General features: G+C 41.9%; 1 protein-coding gene across 12 annotated transcripts in view; it reads right to left on the reverse strand.

Annotated features, from left to right (window-relative positions):
* Positions 1 to 2660: 2660 nt before the first annotated feature.
* PARD3 (par-3 family cell polarity regulator) overlaps positions 2661 to 19417 on the reverse strand; it is a 714454-nt gene continuing 697697 nt past the window's right edge. For all 12 annotated transcript variants that reach the window (XM_008568729.1, XM_008568725.1, XM_008568720.1 and 9 more), the window contains 3 exons: positions 18775 to 18895; positions 9765 to 9895; positions 2661 to 4678 (listed from right to left, as the gene is read on the reverse strand). In XM_008568729.1, the coding sequence (XP_008566951.1) occupies positions 4285 to 4678; positions 9765 to 9895; positions 18775 to 18895 (646 nt within the window). In that variant the 3' untranslated portion in view covers positions 2661 to 4284. The remainder of the gene's footprint in view (positions 4679 to 9764; positions 9896 to 18774; positions 18896 to 19417) is intronic.

The raw sequence follows: 19417 nt of genomic DNA on the forward strand, positions 1-19417 counted from the left end.
CTGGTCCAGCCCATTCCTGGGGGGGGGGGGTCACTGAATAAAGTTGTCCTTGAGATGCTAATGAATTACCAGCCCTTAATTGTTTACTTCAGATGGATAAAGTTGTCCTTGAGGTGGTAATGAGTTAATAGTCCTCTGTCGTTCTCTTAATTTCCTAATGTTTCTCCTTTCCCAGGGTGTTGGGTGGGCCTTTTTCACGGGCTTGTCCTGAGCCCTCAGACAAAGAAATTTCCTACAAGGGGGTAGTAAATTGGGGTACTTTTAGACGTCATCAGGAAAGATTGTGTACCCCGTAGTACTCTCAGCCAATGAGGAGGTGGGGGCAGGGACTTGCACACCAGGAAATAAATTGCTTGTCACAGCCCTTTTCCATGTGCCTGCCTGTCAGACACCGGAACCTTGCAAGGCTGTAATTAAAGTCTTGCTTCGATGTACCTCATTTCTCCCTGTCTATCCTCTGGCCTTGGACAGGTGAGGGTGTTTCTCACACACTACATATGACATTTATGTGTATATGCAAACACGCGTACTTTCCAATAAAAAATATTGGAAGAGGGGGAACAGTCTTGAAGATGACTGCCATGCTTGTGTAAATCAAGAGCAGTGACGTGGACAGAAAATCTACTGTGACTCCTAGTCTCTTACCTTTGGCCTCTTCATTTTCAGATTCATCATGGCGGATGATCACAAAGAACACTGCCCATGAAGTGTCTGCTTATTTTCCACGTCTTTTCAAAAGGTATTTGGAATAAAGCCAATTGCCCCCTCTCAACAAAACAGAAAATTCATTTGGTGTATTCTCTCCGATTTGATATAAGGCTATATGCGGTCTTAACGGACTAAGCATACTAATATTGTCATAGTGGGGACCATCTTTTCCAAGGGACGGTTAAGTCACTCCACTTCCATCCTCATCTGATTGCGGGCCTCAGGGTTCCCCCCTGTCCCCTTTCGTGGAATTGGGGGTCCTGAGCGTGGTGGGCAGAGCCCTGTGCACATCTTGACACTGCCCAGTCTGGCTCTTCCTTGAGACCCACTCTCCCAGGTGACTCCCTCCAATCCTCGTGAAGTGCTCTGGAGCCAGGAGTTCCATGCACTTAGACAAGATTGCTTGGCGGAGCATATGTTCCCTTCTGTGCTGACTCATATCTATTCCTACTTCTCTTCTTTGCGCGGCTCAAATTGTCAGTTTTAGTTTACAAATCTCTTTGTGATTTGGGTCCCCACAACATTCAATATGACCTCTCCTGCTCTGCTTCTTCCTGTCATTTGAGATAAATAACCTGTGAGTTTTGGCACTTGCAATGGGCCTCCTGGTCAGTGAGAAAATTAATAAATCTGTCCATCTTCCCTTTTCCACTGTCCCACACGTGGCATGCACATAAGAACCAAAGAGGTGATGTTTCCTTGGCTTGCCATGTGCCTCTCATTATTCATCTTGAGGTGATAGAATTTGGATTTAGTGGCAGGATGCGGGCTGCTATGACAACCAACTGATGCTAGGCACTTGCTGCAGATTGACTGAATTGTGTCCCCCAAAGTTCATTTATTAGAAGCTTAATTCCTACTGTAACTCTTGAGGGTGGGAAATCCTATTATGGTAATTGAAAGGCAGGGCCTTGGAGAGGTGATTAGATTGTAGGACCATGCCACAGTGAATGGATTAATAATGATGGTCAGGATTAATAATGGTGGTGGTTCTGAGGGCTTTAAAAGGAGAGCACATGAGAGTCTTTCTGCTCCACCATCTTCTGCCACGTGAGACCCCTGCACTGCTGTAAGGACACTACCAAAGAAGACCCTCACCAGATGTGTTCCCTGGACTTTGGACTTCCCAGCTTCTGAAACTGTAAGCAATAAATTTCATTTTCTTATAAATCACTGTGTTATAAGCAACAGAAACGGACTAAAACAGTACTCCATAAAGAGGGTATCTTTTTTTTTTTTTTGGCAGCTGGCCAGTATGGGGATCCAAACCCTTGACCTTGGTGTTATAACACCACGCCCTAACCAGTTGAGCTAATCAGCCAGCCCCAAGAGGGCATCTTTGATGGGTCCTTGCAAATCTTGCCCTTTTGGTGGGGACTGTATCTCCTATATTCGTGCATAAGGTATACCTATGGATTGCCCTTTCTGCCCTCAAAACACCATACCAATATTAATAAGTGTCCATCTAAAATAAATAGCAAAACCTTATTTTGTAATTTGGGCAAAAGGAACCAGGTTAGTACTGGAGTAGACCAGAATCTGGGCCTTTCTCTGGGCTCATATTATCTGAGGCTAGGACACAATCAAAACATCTGGTTTACCAAAATGATTCAAAAGGAGCAAAGGGCAGTCATCAAAATATTATGCAGCTTTCTGTATAATTTTGCTCTTATTTAGTTCTAGTATATTGGCTCCTTCAGTTCAGAATTCCCAAGGCTCCCTTCGGAAGCCTGGGCCTTCCAGTGGACTCACGAAAGTCCTGTTCTCTCTCCCTTCCTCTCTCCTCAGGTGTTCAAATAAGCCATCAATCACCCATTTCCGTGTTTGCACACAGATATGAGGAAACTTCCAACTTTCTCTAATATGAAAAAAAATAACATCTGTTAATACACTTAAAAAAAAAATACCCAGCTAGGAGAGTTTCCACAGGAATAGTACAAACACCACAAAGATCAGGAAGAAATATGCCTTTTATTAGAAGTCTCATATGTACAGGGAAAGCTGTTTCTCACGGCACAGGGAAGGCTGTGAGAAAGAGCCACTGTCATCCCAGGTCACCGCACTTACACTGGTAACACCATTTAAACATCACTGCACATTATTAACAAATAGAACCATTACACAGAAATGCAAAAGAGACACAGGTACATGTGTGGTCACTTCACATATTTTCTAAAAACAAGTCGACACAAAAATACAATGTGCCAGTAAAAAAAAAAAGAAAATAGGCGTATCAATACATGTCTTTTTTTTCCTTTTCTTTTTTGTTAATACATAGTATGCCGAGCTTTCATTTCAAGCTTCTTCACATCAGGATTCGCAGGCACTTTAGCAACCCAGCCATGGTTTACAATACAGGAGTTCAGACCAACAGACAGAAACGGAGCAACCGAGGTCCTCGTGACCCACGTGGACATTAAAATACGGACATGAGAGCAATCTTTTGTTACCACTGCTTTGGGACCCCAAAATGTTCTCTGCGTGATATGTGACAGCTCTTCTCTTATTTTATGTTTCATGGCAGAATTATTTAGAAACATGGCATCGCCAGGCAGAGATACAGTATGCACTAGACAAACCTCAATTCCAACCGACATTAAAAACTGCGCAGAGCAGATTGGTGCTTAGGATCCCAAAAACGACTGGTTTATCTTTGTCTTACTCTATGCCCTTCCTGCCAGCCTGTCAAAATGAAAGCTAATTAAAATAATTCCTGGGAGGTACTGGGCCATGAGCTGGTCCTGGGAGAGGTCTCTTCCTAGCCCCCACCTCGCACCTCCTGGAGCACACAGGGCCACGGGGCTGGCCCAGCCCTTCCCCACCAGGGGCCACTCCCATCTCCCGTGTCCCCTACGCAGAGCTGTGGTGGTGACTCAACGCAGGCATCAGGGACAGGACCGAACCAGTGCATTTATAAACACAGACTAAAATGATCGCTTTATTGGTAATGATGAGTTATAAGGCAGTTACAAAAGGATCCCCATGATAACCAAATGGTGCTGGAGTATGGCTTAGCTTCTTCCATAGAATGACAGAACTTTCCTGTTACAAGGAGCTGAGGAAGCAATGGGGGGACACCGTACTGATCACGAAGTACTGCAAATGACTGTGCTATGAAGTACCGTAAAACTTCAATGTCTGGCATATGTCACCCCTTTCACCCACCAGAGATTGAGATGTTGCCTCATAGCTAAGAGGCCTTAGAGGGCAAGGGAGGGATCCACATCACCCTCACCTTCAAGTTCATTTGTCACCACAAGTTGTAATAACAGCGCCATGGACATCTCATGAGTTGGGCCTAGATTCCTGGCACTCCAGAGAGACGCAGAGCGTATGACAGCCTCCAACAGATGATTGTCAGATGCTGGGGAATCCTTCCGTCAAGCAGACACTGGAGACACAGTGGCAAAGACGTTAAGGCCTTCCATTTCTTTGCCCACACTGCTTAAAGGCACTGATACCGACAACAGAAATATTCCACAGTACCATCGAGGTTTTAAAAAAACTCCCCCAATACAAGTCTTCATAGGAAAATGTCCTTTATTGCATGACGTGACGCATTGGCTCTTCTCGTGCTCAGGAATAAAAGGGTCTCCCTTTCTCAGGAGTCTGAAGTCTGCTCAGCCTAGCGACCTGAGAAGGGGAGGGGGGCACGTCTTGGCGGAAGGGCCCCTTGGCAGGGGTGTAGTTGGGGTCCTGGACTTTCTTATACGAGTCATAGTTGTTGGGCCCCTCGGGGGGAGGCTGCTTTTTCATCTGCTGCTCTTTCCGCCTCTGCTCCTGGCGAAGGAGCTCCTGGGTCTCCAGCATGACCCTGGCATTGAAGCCGTGCCCTCCCAGGTAGCCGTTCCTGGAGCCCTGGTAGCTGGAGTACCTGGGGTTCTCCTTGGCACTCTGGAAGCCTTCCCCAGGGGAGTAGTTCTGCTCCCATGAATCCTGGGAGACAGAGCTGGCGTTTTTCCTGCTTTGCCTGGAAAGCAAAGCCCAGAGGTTAGTGCGAGGGATGGGAGGAGGGGAGAGAGGGAGGAAAGGGGGAGGAGTGGAATGGAATATGCATTTTAATGTTTCAGCAAATATTGCTGTGTTCTACTCATGTGTCAGACACCGTGGTAGGGGCTGGAGAATTCGAAAATGACTGTCCTCAGCAAGCTCACAGTCTTAGACAACTCAACAAACATTGACGAGACAGGCAAGAGAAATAGATTCAGCAGCTATTTAGAAACAGGGTCCTCCTTCTGTGACTGGGGAGGTACTGTCTGTCCTGCATAGAGTAACAATATCTCCTGTAATTTAGATACATCGGCAAGTGTAGAAGAATTGGAAATTTGGCAGCCTCTGCTATAGCAATAATTGCTTGCTTTAGAACGTTACAATTCAATTCTAAACAAGCAAAACAAATATTTTACACAGCTGCCACCATAATGCCAGCTATGCCGGCTGAGATGAAGTACATGTAACGGATTACAATATGAGGTCAGTTATGAAAGATTTAGGTCTAGACTCCTCTATGATTAAAAATGCAACAGGCAGTCGGTCCCTTAAAGCCCTGGCTTTCGAGTTGTTTATGTCAGCAGCTGACACTCTTCAGAAAACGTGCTCCTCAAGACTGTGGTAGCTGGAGATCTGGGGAGTAAGCACTATTTTCTTGCACACCGTCCCTTCGCTAAAGGCCAGGATAACCTGCTTAACTCACTTTCTGTCACCCCAGGATAGGGCAATAAATCAGCAGCATACAGAAATTTCAAATTCTTATCACTTCTGCAATAAAGTTGCACGTGATTTTCAGGAAACATTATTGTTTTGAAACATCTTTAATTTACTATCAAGTCTCTAGATGCTTTTATGAATTTGCAATAAGATTCGCTATGATAAAGTAAAATAAAAAAAAAAAGCTGTGGGGAGAAAGAAATGAAATGACACACGTAAAGTGCTTAGGAAAGTGACTGGCACCCAGGAAATGCCTGAGTAAGAGGTGTCAGAGTAGTTTGAAGACAAAGTCACTTTGCCCTCAAAGACTAGGCTCTGGGTTTTGGGGGGCATCTTTCTGATCAAAGAAAAAAAATAAACAAAAATGTTAGCTTTCCCTTCCTTGGGCAGAGGGATGGGGTAGAAGTCATAGGGCAGGGAAAGTCAGCAAAGAATAACTAATGAACTCTAAGTAAGGGCAACGCCACAAACACTGACGTAGACATTAGAAGGAAGTCCCATGATCTGTCAGTGAAAGGTCGCAAATAACATCAGCAACAAAACATCAATGTCCTGTCACTGAATGTCTTACACACGTAGATTTGTTTGGTCCTCCAATGAGCCCACTGGAGATTTCTGCATCCATTCAAATTACTATCTCCTGATGATTACAACGACTTCCAATATGGCCTGAGACCATTCTCATGTGAAGGACTGAAACCAAAGACCCAATGCCTAAGGAAAGCCATTTAGCCACCAAAGTGAGACGGACGTAGAAGGATGAAGAAAGAGATAAAGACCCAGGCTGTACAGTTGGTAAGCAGACTGGAGACACAGTGAATGGGCCTGGTGGGGCCACCACACTAGGGTGCAGAGGAACGGCTCGGGGGTGAGGCGTGCAAAGCAGGAAGTCGGACGTGGCAGACATCAGGCCAAGGGAGAGGAGGAAGAGGAACAGGAAGAAAGACAGCAGGAAGGGAAAACAAAGAAAAATATTTAATCAAGGATCTTAAGTCTTTCAATCAGTGACTCTGACTGCATATATCTCTTCTAGTCAGTTTGAGAGTTGCCTTTTGGATACTAAAAAAAGAAACTAATTTAGGAATAAAAAAGGATGATATCCAAAGGGTGCAAAATCTCAGACAGGAGAAATGTGGGATTTCTTTTGAGCTCTCTTACACAGTGTGGTGAAGATAGCTAATAACAGAGTATTGTACATTTCAAAATTGCTAAGAGAATAAACTTCAAATGTTCTCATCACAAAAAATGTTAAGTATTTGAGGTGATGGATATATTAACTAGCTTGATTTAATTATTGCACATTGTGTCCATAAATCACAACATGACTTTGTACCCCATACATTTATAGAATTGTCAGTTGTCACTTTACAATAAAAAATAAATTAATTTTTTTTTTTTTAAAAAAAAGAAAACATCTAGTCTGATTAAGAATTGAGTGTGGGGCCACTCAGGGGTCCTTTCCTCCCAGAGTAGTGTGACCACCTGGCTAGTGTTTCTTACTGACATTTCAAAATGTAAATTGAATTCTGCCCATAGATTTCTTAATTACAGTTAGAATTTACAAACCACTCTGGTTCATATACATTCCTCTAATTCAAACCACCTTATCTAATGCAACTGATACAAAGTTTGGACCATTTGTTTTATTTATGTTTCACTTTGTAAGTGAACTTTTTGTGTGTGTATAATCTTTTCGGTTTCAAATGCCATACCAACTTGTTTAGACAAAACTCTGCTAATTGTCAACATCCGAAAGCAGGGGTCAAGTGTCTTTGAAGAATATCACATGTCAGAAACTTGGGTTGGTCTCAAGCTCATGTAGGCTGTTGCAGTCCCCTCTGACCTCCTGTGGGATCTCTTCACCTTCCTTCAGATTCCTGCACAGCGCTTGCTGCTGAGTGGTGTTGCTCTGCAAGGAATCAAGCTGGGTGCAGGGTTCTATGTTCCTAAACTTCCTCACAAATATGAAGATGCACATTGAGAAATTACTGTCTAAAAAAAGAGAAGAACATGATATAGAACTTACTTAACTCTTTAATTTGGGAATGACTGCTTTTCTCTTAACTACACAGAATAAAATGACTAAAAATAGTGAGCTGTAATTAACCCAGAGGGAAAGTTGTTGCTAGTAAGGGAAACACTGAGTAACAAGAGAAGTACTAGCAGCAGCGGCGGCGGCAACTCTCTTCTGCATGTAAATGTAGATTCTTCTAGAAGGGGCTTCAGCAGGGAGAGGGAGAGAAAGGAAGAGGAGGTGGTAGGAAAGGAGGGGGTTAAGAATGAAGAAGGAGACGGGAATGCTAGGAGAAAAGGCTCAGTTTGCAACGCCTGAGCTCCTCTGGAATGTGACCAGGAGAAATTCAGGGGAAGCACCTGCGTCTTTTTCCTGTTCCCAAGGGTCAGGACCCTAGTGTCTCTTTTCCTTCTAGCTGTCCCACCTTCCAGGCCCTCCCACTACTGTCTCTCCTACCTCCCTTTCTTAGCCCTTTATATTTCTCAAGTCACTCCTCTTATTACACACACTTTGTCACATTTCCCCATTTCTTATAAATACTCTCAAACATAGCTGAAATATATGATGCCAAACAATTTGCCAATAAAAATAAGAGCAGGGCCCCTGCACTGACAACCCCATTCCACACAAGCTACGAAGTTCTATGGCCTACCCATGTGGCTGCATGGTCAGGGCCACACCAGGCATTACCATGTCCCCCTTTCCAATGGAACGTAAGCCAAACAGGACGGGAGAAGGGATTCTACACAGGTAAACCTACATGCATAATCCTTAAAGTGTTCAGATTCGTTGGGTTGATTCCTACAGTGGTCTTCTTCCCAATGCTAAGGGCAGTAGAGCACAGAGGGAAACTTCACACCTATTAATACCCCAAAGTTGGGAATAAAAGCCCTTGGTAACAATGGGCCTAGTAAAATTGGGTTGATTCCTACAGTGGTCTTCTTCCCAATGCTAAGGGCAGTAGAGCACAGAGGGAAACATCACACCTATTAATACCCCAAAGTTGGGAATAAAAGCCCTTGGTAACAATGGGCCTAGTAAAATAATGGATTAGGGCATGGGCACCAGGTTTCGGTTTGACTTCTGGCAAATTAGTTACTAATTGTGTGACCTTGGGGGAAGTTACTTAATTTCTCTGAGCTGTTTCCTTACAAGTCAAGATGATCCATAAAACCCTCTCCAGACCTAAATTTTAATGACTCTTACCTAGAATGGGCTACATTACTGTTAGTGGGTAGTTCTCCTATTTAAAAGAAAAAGTAATTTTAAGGGAGATATAGCTTTATGGGTTGAAAAAGAACAACTAATGAACAAGTTACTACACACACTCATCCTGGTGGAGATTTCCATTCACGTCCATGTTCCCTTGACTGGCTCTTCTCACTGTGGTGAAGTCCCTTGTGGCTGTTATGGTCATTACTGAACATTTGAAGGGACTCATCTTTGTTAGAGATTGAATCAAGATCACTTTCACATCCATCAGTCAAGTATACACAGGTTAAGCATTTGCCTCCTCTTAAAAACTGTTTTGCTCAAATTCAAAACAGTCTACTTGATGTCAACATGGCAAATGGAACTTTTACCACTCAAAATGTCTTTGTCACCTGGTTTAGAAAAAAGACAATAAGTACCTTTAATAATTTTGACTATAGGAGTGACTTGTTTGGGGAGCTTGAAAAGCTGAGTGCTCTTCCACACTTTTATTCTTTATTCTGCCTAGGAGAAATACTTTAAAGGCAGAGTGGCTATTATTTCAATGTATTAGGGCTCAGTCATCTGAGAGCTTTTGAGTCTTTTGTCAGCTAGTGAGCTGAGCATCCCTGGGTGAGGTTTGACAGTACACAACGGCCAGGAGGACAAGACAGTGAGAGAGCTTTGGGACCACTGTTCCCACCTAGGTCCGGTGCATGGAACATTCACCCTGATCCTTTTAGAGAGCTCTAGATTTACAAAGTGTCGGTAATTCTAGCTATGAGCTAAGCAAAGTAAGAGTTAGCTTCCCATTTTTCAGACGAGGAAATTGTCTTGTCCACCACCACGTGGAAAGTAGCAGAACCCAGCTAGCAGAACTAGAACCCAGGTCTGACTCTTCAGCCAGTACTCAGGCGTCATGATGCTTCACTTTTGATTAGGGAGCTTTTGGGGTGAAAATGTTGGCATCTCGTGAGACACCTTCCTTTCTAGTCTTCTTGCTATGTGGTAGGATGCCCTTCCGAGCTAAGCAACCACTATCCATTTCCCCTTCCATTCATCCTCTGTGGCTACCTGGAGGCAGGTGGAGAAGCCAGTGCAACACGAGAAGAAGCGTTTCCTACAGGGCTGGGAGGGGACATACCGGGGCAGGGAGCTGTACTGGCGCTGTGCCTGCTGGAAGCTGTCACGCTCCTCCTGCCGCTGTCGCTGCAGCTGCACCTCCACCGACACTGAGTGTCTGCCACTCTGCGCTGCCGCAGGTCTGGAGTTCGGCTGTGGGAGGAAAATGCAAATCATCAACAAGAGAGGAACAACAACCAACTGGTTGTCTCCATTTCAATTCTTATCAATTCACTTTGAAACATCTTGCAAATTCTGTGCATTTTCTTTTTCAAAATCAAGTTTCTTGGAGAAAAGAGGCATATATTGCTGTTATGAATCCCAAGGACTCGAGCATCTTAAATTGAGATTTTGGCTTTAGCATGTGGTTTAAACTTGAGAGGTCAATCTTTCTAGTCTTCTTCATGAGGTTTGGTAAATACTGATATTAGATACCAGTTTATATCCCTTGTACGTACAAATACACGAAGAGTAAGGCTGCTCAGACAACTAGAAGAAATTAATGACAAATGAAATTAAAATTTGCTACAATAATTCACAAAAATGGGAAAGTCCATGGGTGCACACATGAAAGTTTGCCATACTGTTGAATATTTTTTAGGAAGTTGAATACTTTATGAACCACATTAAAGGAGATAGACATTTTCTTCCCTAACACTTGATGAGGCTGGCCAAAAAAGAAACAGAACTGTCTTATTGTTCCTGGTGAACCATGGGAAGCTAGAGAAAGCCACTGGACAGAGAGAAAAGCAAAGCAAGAAAATACTACACCATTTCCTTTATGCCCTCAAAAAAACCCCAAAACAAAAACAAAAACTCACATTTTCCTTTCCTTTCTGCTCAGTGTAAGCTATATACATGTGTCAAGCAGTCTTGAAAGATCTAGCATTCTGCAGCAGGATTTAGTAACCAGCTTTTTAAGCCCATGCTGTTCGGTGACACACTGCTTGCAGAGATATGAAAAGAAAATGCAAGGTCTTGTAGAAATATCAGGTGTTATTTTTAAGCTGTTTCTCCCCACGGGCCTGAAAATTTGATTCTGACAGAGAAAAAAGGAGTTGAAGGGCTTTTGTTTCCTCAACAGTATGTTTTCTGACACTGCTCACTTCAAACCTTATCAGCTGTAAGCATCTACTTGGATCTTGATGAACTCCAATAATGAAATTATCAGCATATGGGACCTGAAAACTTAAAATGAATGAATGAGCTTGGTATCAGCAAACTGTGGTATTTCATACTATCATGCTCGTGATGATGAAATATAAACAAACATCAGCCTCATCATTAATAATTTATTCCATTTCTCTTTTCAGAGCATACAAAAAGGTAGGTTGTTAAAGAGACTCACCCTTATCTTTAAATTGAAACTTTAATGGACCACCTATTTCACATATTTCAAGGCAGACTGCATATATGACCAGCCTATATCAACTCCTAAATAAGTTCATCCTGGCAAGTTTTACATTTGGCCTGAATTAAAAAGGAACCTCTTTGGGCCGGCCCGGTGGCGCACTGCTATAGTGTGCCGCTTGGGAAGCGCGGCGGCACTCCCGCCTGAGGGTTCGGATCCCACATGCAGACCGGTTCCCACTCACTGGCTGAGCGAGGCACGGGAGCAACGCCGAGGGTTGCGATCCCGTTGCCGGTCCCCGGTCCAGTACGGGGGCAACACTGAGGGTTGCGATCCGTTGCCGGACACGGAAAAAGACAAAAGACAAAAAAAAAAAAAAAAAGGAACCTTTTTGATTCACAATTTCAATGAAGATCTCATAAAAATGTAAACTGTGGGAATAGTATTACAATTGACAATCCTGACTTTTAAATATTATGTTTCCAATCCCTATAGCAGAAGCTGAATAATGTTATCTGAGTCCAAAATCACACAAAGAGAGAAAGAAGTAAAGAAAGAGATAATTTGTAACCTCACAGCAAGTGCATATTTTCAAATGAAACATCATCAACAATTATAACAACCAAGTAACATCTATATAGGGAAATTCACCTGTAGATATAATTGGAAAAATTCCAGACTTGCCAGATAACAAGATGAAGCTGTTTTAACAGTGCAAATTACAAACAACACTGGCCTTGTGATGAAATTGGTTACAAGCAAGGGCCTTTTATATCAAAAAATAGCCAAGGCTGCCAAAGCCATAATAACAGTAGAGGTTGCAAGATAGAAATAAATACATGATTATCATTACACAATACACTGGAGGGCCGTGATATGTTAATCCCTTCATGACTCCTGTTTAAAACCACAAGTGAAAAATATGCATGTCGCTTTTGTAAATGAGCTGCAAAGTACTGTCTCTATCATGATGATGAAGAAATACTATTTAAAGCTTGAGAAAGCTACACAATTTCAGTATCATTTAGCAGTGTAAAACAAAATATAAAAAATAATCTTCCATATAGCGTTTCACTTAATTAAGTCATTAACTAAGCATTTCTCTCAATTAAATTTTTCTTATTTTTCCAAAACTAAAATATACAAAACAAACAAAATAGTTATAATAGATTGAAAAACAAAAATATATATACACAGTACAAAGTTTCAGTACTAATTAAAACTACGTAGTGTTGTAAGACTTTTAAAGATTAATATAAAAGTATGTTGCCACTTAAGAAATAAAACCATTACTGTTTTATTAACATTTGCATAAAATATTCAATAATTTTTAAATACCCTATCATTTCTCTTCATAAAGATAAAAATGTATGTAAGCATACGTATGTGTACATGTTGTATATAAGTACACACATGTACAATATCTCATAAATAATCATTTTGGGCAGGTTTACTACTTAAATTATGACTAATAAAAATCTTCGAATTTGTACATACATCCAGGGGCATATATATGAAAAAAAAAATACGAAAAGTTTGTGTGCTTTGGGTGGAAATCTGTAGTGAAGATGATTATAATAACAAAAAGACCAATGACACCCTCCTTTGAGGTTTAGAATCCGTATTTTAGCAATTCAAATGTGCTGCAAACCTAATATGAATTCCATACTCTGATAAAAATGGCAATTTAAAGATTTAGTAGAGGGGACTAGTAATTGTATGCCATTAAATCATATAAAGAGTATAAATTATTTATTCTGTTTTCTATTTTACTTTATATATTTATTTTTGGTGGCTGGCTGGTACAGGGATTGAACCCCAAACCTTGGTGTTATCAGCACCACACTGTAACCAACTGAGCTAGCCAGCCAGCCCTGTTTATTCTGTTTAAAAGTGGCCATTGCTAATATTGATAATTATTTTCTGTAGTAAACTTCTTTACAACAACGAAGTTAACTTTTAGTCTGTCTTCTGCCTTCCCAGCCCTCCACCCCTCCCCCATCCCACACTCCTACATAGACAACCATTGATTGAACTCTTGTGGGTCTGCAATGTTGAAAAGCTTAATGGCTACTAAGGATGTGAGTAATGGCTGAAAAATCTGCAGAGCATAACCATTTTCCTCATAAAGATTTTAGAAATGCATTTTTGGGTCTTAACATAGTATCTGTCCTCATCTGATCTTTCCCACCAGTGCTGGGATCTGTTATCTCCCCTCCTTCGTTAAGCAACAGGTACAGTGAAAATGAAAGAGTACCACTAGCGAACAGGCCAGGCCTTCCAGCAGCAGTGCTAACGGCAACCAAAGGCAGCTGCCTCAGTTGCCAGCACCCCACGCCTCTGGGGCTGGAATGGCCCACAGGTCACAGAAGCTGTGGCTTGGGGAGATGGGTCATGGGGCTAAAAGAAGGTAGCAGCTCTCTTCATGTGTAAAGGCACCCATTTGCTGCAAGAATGGCTTTCTCCAGATCTGTTTCTAAGGGAGGTGATTTCCACCCAATCTCAGCTGGGGCAACACTCAAGGCTGTCAACTAAGATGGCATTTTTGGAGTCAAAGCATGAAGGAAATGACAGCTGATACTTTTTAAGTCTTAGAAAAGATGAAAGCAAAAAGAAAGTAACCGTTTTCTCAAATTCCCCAGGCACAGGGGAGGCAATCTCAAGGCGCAGAGGGGCTGTGTACTGTGATTTTCTGGCCAATTAAAGCAGGAGAAACCCTAAAAGGGCAAGAAGTGTTATCGAAAGTCCAAGACGGAAAAAGGGAGAAAAGGGCAGATTTTGTTATTTGTTAAAGACACACAGCTAGGAAGAAAGCAAGCTTGGGGGAGAAGGGGATATTCACATTGCTGAGTATCAATTTTCTACCTGAAGGACTAAACTACTTTCAGCTACTACCAACCTGGGATGGAAAGGATTTAGCAATATGTAGCTATTAAAGGCTCCATTATCCCATCTATCACTCGTCTCAGCCAGCAAGTCTCCTTGTGGGTAACACTCAGGTATCTGCAAAGTTTTAACAGCATACTGTACTGATGTCTGCAGCCTGCAATTTAATTCTTTTAAAAGCAACACTAAGTCCTGTCCACATCTGAGCTCTGTGATAATAACCCTAACCTCAGCTATTGTTCCATTATCTTAAGAAAGATTTAAAGCAACGTGCTGCTTTATTTATGCTGCACCTGGGACTAGGTGAGGAACAAGTTGCTTTCTCTTCTTCTCGTACTCAACTTGGTAGAGAATTTACTTCAATTATGAAGCTAAGGAAATTTTCTGGGCCTCTGCTCATCTAAAGACCTTTTGTGCCATAAATTAGCTCCCTCTGACCCAAATATTATTTTGAACAAACGCCCAGGAACAGGTGCATTCCATACTCCTAGAGTTTATAGAGAACATTTTCAAAATAGCTGAATTGAAAACGTTGCTTGGATGAATTTTATGCAGCATCCCATTCTGTAAAGTAATTGGCTTGGATATTTTCTATATGACACATGTGGCTGCACTTTGTGTGGGCATTTCTAACAAGCATAACAATTTCAACTGATACGGTGTAAGCTGTACACACAGCTTGGAGATGAGTCTGTAGTTCCTTAAAACAAACCATTCCAAGGAGTGAGATCATTGGTCACTTTCCAAACAGTGACCTTTCAAGGTCAAAATACATAGGGAAGAGAAAAAAGATTCCAAGATACTCAAAGCTCATTTTTAAAAACCGAAAATAAAAACCATTGGCCAAGCTATATTTTGAACAACTGAGCAGCTTTTACTAAGGTAACCATAAGAATTGGTATGAAAATTAATACAGTAAGTAGAATTATAGTCACTTTATGCTCATTTACATGATCAGTAAAATGGAGCGTATACAGCAAGATCCCAATTGTTTGAAAATAAAAAAAGAATTTAAAAGAAAAGGTCAACTTCTGACCCACAATTTAGGAAATTATTCCATTCCTAAGGTAATCAGCCTGTCATCCTAATAATTCCCTGGTCACTCATTACAGGGAACAATAATATAAGCCAAGTTATCTATCTGAAGTTGCTATGGCATTTCGATAATTTTGCCTATGACCTTCCATAGTTGAATTTCCAAATATACAAGATTTTCTCAAAGGTTTTTCCCTAACATGATTGTTCATATTAAGTAGATAACATAGAATTGCATGCCAATATATTCACTGTCCCCATTAAAAAAAAATCTTGCAAAGAAACCAAAATAGATTTCAAATCATTTTCACTTCTTCCAGTGAAAAATATCTAAGGGATAAGAAGTAGGAAATGCTCATTTAGCCTCAAACAAAATTGGAGATCCTGAGTGTAGCTACAATGTCACCAACCAGAAATAAATGCATCAATCTTAGTTCCCAAAGATATGTTTCTCTGTTTCTCAAAGTAATATATTTCAAACATATTTCAACTTCAAAGAGGTGTTCTTTCATGCCTTTCCTGACCACCCCAAACGGATTTGGGCCTCTCTCCTCTGTGCTTCTAAACACCCCCTGCATAACCTGTCATATCTACACTGTGCCAAGTATTCCTTTACTTTGTATCAGCTCCACTGTAAAGTTCTAAGGGCAGGTTCTTTCATGCCTTTCCTGACCACCCCAAACGGATTTGGGCCTCTCTCCTCTGTGCTTCTAAACACCCCCTGCATAACCTGTCACATCTACACTGTGCCAAGTATTCCTTTACTTTGTATCAGCTCCACTGTAAAGTTCTAAGGGCATTCTTTCTTTCCTATCTTTAATCTCCAGCATCAAACACAAAGACTGGTCCATGGTAAGCACTCAATAAGTTTAGTGAATTAAATAATTACTTAAAGAATAAAAGTGAAGATGCTGATTTGAATCCACATTCCCAGGTAAAGTAAAATAGCATAACGCTGTTCCTCGTGGTATGGCACGGGGAACGATAAGCCACGTGAGGTTTCTGCAGGTTAGAACACACTGTGTGACAATCGTTTCCATATGCAGTTGCTAGTTTTAATCCTTCATGTTGACATGGTACTTTACTCTGTTCAGCCCCTTTGTGCAAATATCCCTAGTCAAGAATGTATTTACCGCACATCATAAAAGAATCCTGCTTTAGGAAACCTAGTAAGAAAACATCGAGTCAATTATGACAAACAGTATAAGTAGATTAACACAATTCTGTCATGTGGCTGCACAGGAATGACTCAATTTACTTGATCATCTAGAAAAATAAACTAAATACCATTAATATTGTATAAGAAGACAATTAGAGATTTTCTTAGACACAAGACCTGCTGAACTTGTTTTATAACTTCTCAAAGTCAGGCAAGATTGATTTCATGAAGCGGTTTTACTCCTGAGTGCTCGTCCCATATTGTCAATTGCCTGTTTTAAGGCCGCATCTTCCTTACCTGAACTAAGGTGAAGCCCTTCAGACTAGAGTTGCCTCTCCCATTTTCCCTTCTTCTCTTTTCATCCATAAAATTAATCTTCAAACTCCACTTTGATCACTAAATCCCTTAACCAAAAATCTTTACAGGTTTCTTGCTTTATGTAGAGCAATGTATTGGGAATGCTGAATTTTAGGACCAAAGAAGACCTCAGAGATCACCTGGACACTAGAACAGTGCTTCTAAAAGCTGAACATGTTTCAGAATGACCTGGAGAAGGGCTTGTTAAAATACAGATTCCTGGGCCCCACCCATGGAGGTTCAGATCTAGTAGTTCTGATGCTGGGCCCAAGAATGTGTGTTTATTACCAGTTTCCAAGTGATGCTGAAGATGCTGGTCTGTGGACCACACTTTGAGAAGCTCTGATCTACAGCAGCAGTAAACCGGATCGACGGAGGCCTCTATTTTCAACCAGAAGAGTTCCACTTGCATCTGCTTTACACACTCAGCTTCCTCTTAAACTTCCATTTTATCAAAGGGTTTAGTAACCGACACTCAATCGTCTAATCTTCTTAGCTTAGAAATAAGAAAACTGAGGCCTGGACAGCCAGGACACCTGGCTAGTGGACCAGCAGCTGTCCTGGAACCATCCTTATTCCAACTTTCAATCTAGCATCGAAGGCTCCAACTACATTTCTACCTTTAATCTCCCCTGCCCTTCAACATAACCAACCTCTCAGTTTTATTTCACCTGGGTTGTCTACCCTCCCCCAAATAAAACAGGATCTTTTGTTTTGTTTTTTACTTCAAGCCTTTTCTTTTTTTCTTTCTTTTTTTTTTTTGTCTTTTATCTTTTTCCGTGTCCGGCAACGGATCGCAACCCTCAGTGTTGCCCCCATACCGGACCGGGGACCGGCAACGGGATCGCAACCCTCAGTGCTGCTCCCGCGCCTCGCTCAGCCAGTGAGCGGGAACCGGTCTGTATGTGGGATCTGAACCCTCGGGCGGGAGCGCCACCGCGCTTCCCAAGCGGCGCACTTATCCAGTGCGCCACCGGGGCGGCCCCTTCAAGCCTTTTCAAACACTAATTTTCCATCTGCCCCTACTCTCCCAGATATCTAGTGTAATTATCCTCCCAACACTTTGTCTGAGCTGAACTCATCAGCTTTATGGACACTAAGCTCTCCCCTACTTCTGTAACTCACATGCATAGATGGCCTTAGACCTCAACATCATCCAGAACTGGGCCACCAGTCCAAAAACTATACTGGTTTGGCCACCACCTCTTCGGCCTGAGAACCCCTAGACTTCTGACCACTCCTGCACACTCCCCAGCTATCACTGCCATCCCCCCTTGAGCTGCACTTGCTGCCCTACGCAGCTGGGTGAGGCTTCTCCAGCATCCTATCCTCACCAGGACTCCAGGTGCCTTCCTGGACTTCCTGCCTTGTCTGTCTTGCCAGTCCCCATCACAGAAGTCATCTACAAATTTGTTTTTTCTATTCCCAGTCCTCTAAGCACTGTTGGTCATGGTCACATGACCATATTGATTGGATTTACTAATACCCTGAGCTAGATTTTCCTACCTCAAGCAGCTTATTTATTCACCCCTAGTTGACTCACTCTCAAGTTTCCCAAAGAGATTCTTCAGAATCTTCATCATCTCAGACTCCCAAATCTGCTCCAACCCCTTCATTCGCAGAAGTGCCACATCTCTAGGGTGAAACACAAGATCAGAGTATAGGTCTGGCACTGAGAAAGCCACTTAAAGTTTTGTTCTAGAAAGATCACTCTGGTGGCTGTTTGGAGGATGGACATAGAGTTGTAGGCAGATAAATGAGAAGGATTCAACAAATACACAAGGAGGATGAGGGAGGATCAAGAATCAAGAAATACTACACACTGTACTTTGTGCGTAACAGACACAAGAGACACGTGTTGAACTCATTTATTTTGGCTCTGATTCTGAGAGAAATGTATCTGTAGAAAAATATTTACCAGACTTAAAAAAATGCCGAGTTGAGAGCAAGAATACTTTTGCTATGTCTTGTCATGAGGCTAATGAAACCTATCATGCAATGGACAGATGGTGGAACAAGATATAAAATGAAATTAGTAATGATGAAACCCAGATGGAAATGAGGGAAAGGTCAATATGTTAAAGGTCAAAGGAATTTGACTCTCTCTTGCCTCATTCATAGAGAACTGAGGTCATAGCTTAGTGGCCTCTACTGCAGGGAAGCTGTAGGACTATTCCTGTGCTCAAGAACCAAGTACTTTGTATCTCATGAATATTCATTAACAAAAAAGAACCAACTACTTACCCAGGGTTGTTCAAAGCTATAGGTACGTCGCCGATCTTCAATATCTTCATCCTGCTTTGCTTGTTGAAATTCTTGCCGCAGACGCTGTATCCGATCATGGTTGCTGGGAGTTGATCTGTTGCTGAAACAGAGAAGGGACAACAATAAACACCCTCCAGAAATACTACCTGTGAATTGCAGTCGCTGGAAAAAATGGCAACTTGCTGTGAAATGACACTATTTAAGAGGAAGTGAATTTTAAAAACAATATCTGGGCACTTAAATTATGTTTTAATTTTGTTCTTAGGATTAAGTCTTATTGAAGTTGTTTCAAACAGATATTCAAGAGGGTGAGCAGTATTTTTAGATATTCCTTTTATACACGGTTCTTTAAGAGCCTCCTTTCCTTTCTGTAATCTGGCAAGGTGTTGGCAGCAAAGTTTTCTTGGAGAAGACATTGCATTAGAAGTCAGAAATACCAGGGACCAGTCCCAACTCCTCTACCTTCTTAGACTAAGGCACTTAATTCTTCTGAGCTGCAGTTTCTTTATATATGAACTGGGGATAATAATTTTGCTGTAAATATCACAGTTGAGGGCCGGCCCGGTGGCGCACTGGATAGTGCGCCGCTTGGGAAGCGCGGCGGCGCTCGCGACTAGTAATT

Source organism: Galeopterus variegatus, unplaced genomic scaffold (assembly GCF_000696425.1).
Source record: "Galeopterus variegatus unplaced genomic scaffold, G_variegatus-3.0.2 Scaffold436, whole genome shotgun sequence".
NCBI lineage: Eukaryota > Metazoa > Chordata > Mammalia > Dermoptera > Cynocephalidae > Galeopterus > Galeopterus variegatus.